The sequence below is a fragment of the Apis dorsata genome, unplaced genomic scaffold (assembly GCF_000469605.1).
Source record: "Apis dorsata unplaced genomic scaffold, Apis dorsata 1.3 scaffold_68, whole genome shotgun sequence".
Taxonomy (NCBI): Eukaryota; Metazoa; Arthropoda; class Insecta; order Hymenoptera; family Apidae; genus Apis; species Apis dorsata.
In genome coordinates, this window is record NW_006263366.1 from 1576853 (window position 1) to 1578461 (window position 1609).

General features: G+C 43.3%; 1 protein-coding gene across 4 annotated transcripts in view; it reads right to left on the reverse strand.

Annotated features, from left to right (window-relative positions):
• Positions 1-1609, reverse strand: part of LOC102679145 (visual system homeobox 2-like) — a 72486-nt gene that overhangs the window by 39531 nt on the left and 31346 nt on the right. For all 4 annotated transcript variants that reach the window (XR_004151916.1, XM_031515366.1, XM_031515367.1 and 1 more), the window contains one exon: positions 1426-1467. Coding sequence is in view for 3 of the 4 variants with exons in the window: in XM_031515366.1 (XP_031371226.1) it covers positions 1426-1467 (42 nt within the window). In the remaining variant the exon portion in view is untranslated. The remainder of the gene's footprint in view (positions 1-1425; positions 1468-1609) is intronic.

Below are 1609 nucleotides of genomic sequence, written 5' to 3' on the forward strand. Positions count from 1 at the left end.
TCAAAGTGGCGCGCAGTTGTTAAAACAACCAATTCTGTCGGAAAGCTGCTCGTTACGAAAACCTTCTCTCTCTTTCTCTCCCTCCCTCCCTCCCTTCCTCCCTCCTTGCGGAATCCTTCGTAATCCTGATGGCAAACCGTTCGTCGTTCCGCTGACGCAACGGAAATGCCGGCCAATAAAATCCCTGTCTTCCAGGGATGCCGTCTTAACGACGCACTTTCAACACGGAAACGAGGATATTTCTCGTAATTGGAAGATTCTCTTTCCTTTTCCTTTTTTTTCCCTTCTTTTATTTTATTTCATCCATATATATATATATCTTCTTTGCATTCTCGTGAGTTTTTGTCGTTACCTCGAGAGAAACGAAGGTAAGGTATGTATTGGATGTAACTGAACCGGTATCTCGCGAGGGAAAGAAGAGATTTTCGGAATAGAATGGAATCGTTGCTCTTTGAGCAACGATTTAGATTTTTAACGGTAGGCGTGGAGATAGAATCAAGTTTCTGGGAGAAAAGAAAGTATCCCGTTACCGATTAGCGCTCGAATAGGGGAGGGTGTGGCGGGGATCCTCGATTTCTCGAAATATTTTGACAAGAAATTTAATATAAGGGTCGGTGGGAAATTATTTACGATTGCTCGTACCTGAGAATCGTGCACCATTTACGTATTCCCCAACATCCGAGGACGAGGATGTTGAGTCACGGGAAAGAATACGCGTTTTCGAAACACGGCCCCGTTCACGATATACGGGGATACGGTCCAAGGAGATGATTTTCAACCTGTCGTCCCTTGTTTCGAACGACATCGTTCTGCGGGTTAAGCGAGCGGGGCTTAATGGCTCGGAAAAATCGGAATCATCGCGGGCATGAATACGTAATCAGTTTTCCCGCTTCTCGTCCATATGACGTCATCGTATGAACGATGTACCCCTGTCATCACGATCAAGATGCTCGTTACTATCGTATCCTAATTTGCAACCCATCGCTTAACACTTCGCTTTTTCTCGTCTCTCGTAAATTTCGAGAGGGAAGGAAATTTTGACGAGCGGGAATTAGGCAAACGCTAGTTTCTCAATTTCCATCTCGATTCTCGAAAGTGAAATCGTGAATTTGCCCCATTCACGAGGCAAGCGTTTTGTTTGCAAGCGCATCCAAGACTCCTGATAAATATCGAGCGCTGGGTTAGATGCGGTGGCAAGAGTGGAGCGAATAACTCGAGCGAAAAAGCGTCATAACATCTGCACGGTCGTTTGCGCGTGTTTATGGATTCGCCTGGTAAAATTCTGTGAAAAGTGATCTCTCGATGAAAATGGAAAGAACATCGAGTTCCTTCCCCCGATTATTTGGAAGCTTGCCGAGCTGAGATGAGGATTCAAACATATCATTTCAATGACGCGTACTTTCGAGGTATTTTAACAAAGCTTACCTGGGCTTGTGTTTGAGAACGAACTCTTCGACTGAGAGAAACCTGGAACAAAACAAAAATTGCATACTTTTATACACGGTGCAATGTAGATAAATTTAACATTCGTATATTCTTTTTGCAAAAAAAAAANAGAATGTTTTATCAAGTAAGTTTACAAGTGAGATCTATCAGCTTATCATTTAAT